Source organism: Opisthorchis viverrini (assembly GCF_000715545.1).
Source record: "Opisthorchis viverrini unplaced genomic scaffold opera_v5_131, whole genome shotgun sequence".
NCBI classification, from domain to species: Eukaryota; Metazoa; Platyhelminthes; class Trematoda; order Opisthorchiida; family Opisthorchiidae; genus Opisthorchis; species Opisthorchis viverrini.
The window spans coordinates 1092301-1094023 of NW_008751784.1; the positions used below are offsets into that span (position 1 = coordinate 1092301).

Here is a 1723-nt window from a genome sequence, read left to right on the forward strand (position 1 = left end):
TCCAGTGAGCGAATGTGAGCTGAACAGTCAAGTATGTGGATGACTGGGTTGCTACACTCTCAACTGCAAAACCTTTACATGTGCAATAGAATATCCTTGCGGCAGAATGTTGTATTTCGTTGTGTGTGTAATCAAACCAAAAACCCTCCTAATCTATGTTCGTATTTCCGTAGGTCAACAACTTACATTGTCCATTGTAGCAGCAATACCTTTTGCGAAAAAAAGTCTGGTGGAATAATTTCCCAGCTTGCTGTGACCCCAAGATGCCTAAATGGGACTCAAAAGTTTGAAATGGTATATGATTTAAGTTGCCTGTTTGTTTTGTTCCGTCGGGAACGCGTCGTAGCCTTCGAAAATTCAATTCCATTGTGCGAATACTGAGCACCCCTGTGGATCATGATATTATTAGACTATCTGAAGGTCCCGCGTCGCCCTACTCCAAAAGTGCGGAAAAGGATGCATACATTCAGACGCAGTGGGAGTCCTTTAGTCCGTGTTGAGACCAACAGTTCAATATAAAAGGAAGCATTTTTTAATGATAGAGGCGCAAATGAAATGGAGCTCCGCTTACATTACTGTGTAGGTATAGGGGATCCACAACGTTGCCATCCAGCGTGGTTTTTGGACGACCGGTAAATTGTACACCTAGAAAAACGCAGTATTTCCTACTTGGTTCCTTCAACCTATAGTCTCTTACATTCGATAGTTGGGTGAAAAGTCATTCCACTCCCCTAACTCACCTAACTTCCCACCCTCTACACTACTTCTTTCATTTAGGGCACTCAGAGTGCGTGCCATACCAGAACAGTCAACAATACCTTTAAATAAGCCCGTTTCTTTGCTTCAGTTTATGACAGCTTACATAGCCCATATGGAGTCATAATCAAATGATAAACATACTGCGCAGAGGGAATTATGTAGGCGAATCCAGAAATAACCTGTAGTCGACTCTGAAGGGCCATATTCTACATCCGTAAAGTGGCAGGCTTCAACCTGGTGTACTATAGTCATGTCCTCTTACTACCAGACCAGTGTCACTTCTCTCCCACAGATGTTGCAATCCCATGTGAGCCATTCTGTGATTGGCTGTTTGATTACGTACTTCGGGGGCAAGGAGTCAGTCAGCAGTTGCGCCGAGAAAAAGTACGTGAAACAACAAACCACCATAAGTCGGGTTTTTCCTTGCTTCATACAGATGGTAGTGCTGACTGGTCTTGCGTATTCAGATCGCTTACTGATGTTACAAAACGTTACCCAAAATGCACCCACCATCGCCAGCCTTCTCGGGGCATACTGCGAGGCTCGTGGGTGAATTCCGCCGAGATCGGATCTTTGGGATCTGAAGGTGGCGGGAGAAAAACAAAGCGACGGAGAGCAAAACAAGGGACTCACTGTCTGGAACATGACAAGAAAATTGCAAACGGTCAAAAATGGGGGATCAGAACTCCGGATCTGATGGAGCAGCAGAGTGACGTTATCCATCCGGTCAATTTGAACTAAAACCTAAAACCACAGCTGAGGCTTCGTGGACTTGGACTGTTGGGATCATGGCCAGGGTTACAAAAAGCGTTGGCGGCATTCACGAATTGGAGGGATTAGCAAAGGAACAAGTGGGCGAGAGGATACAGCCGAGAGTAGGAAGGGAACTGTGGTGATTGTGGTGAGCATGGCAGTGCCGTGCCTCCATTGTCCCGACATATTTCGATTTTTGGGTATGCCCGTA

The 1723-nt window shown here is 45.6% G+C and overlaps 1 protein-coding gene across 1 annotated transcript; it reads right to left on the minus strand.

The window, feature by feature from the left end:
* Positions 1–532: 532 nt before the first annotated feature.
* On the minus strand, positions 533–962 carry T265_06286 (hypothetical protein; the record flags this gene model as incomplete). Its single annotated transcript, XM_009171506.1, has 3 exons — positions 533–645; positions 741–818; positions 863–962. 3 exons carry the CDS (start codon positions 960–962, stop codon positions 533–535), a joined length of 291 nt encoding a protein of 96 aa, XP_009169770.1.
* Positions 963–1723: the final 761 nt, after the last annotated feature.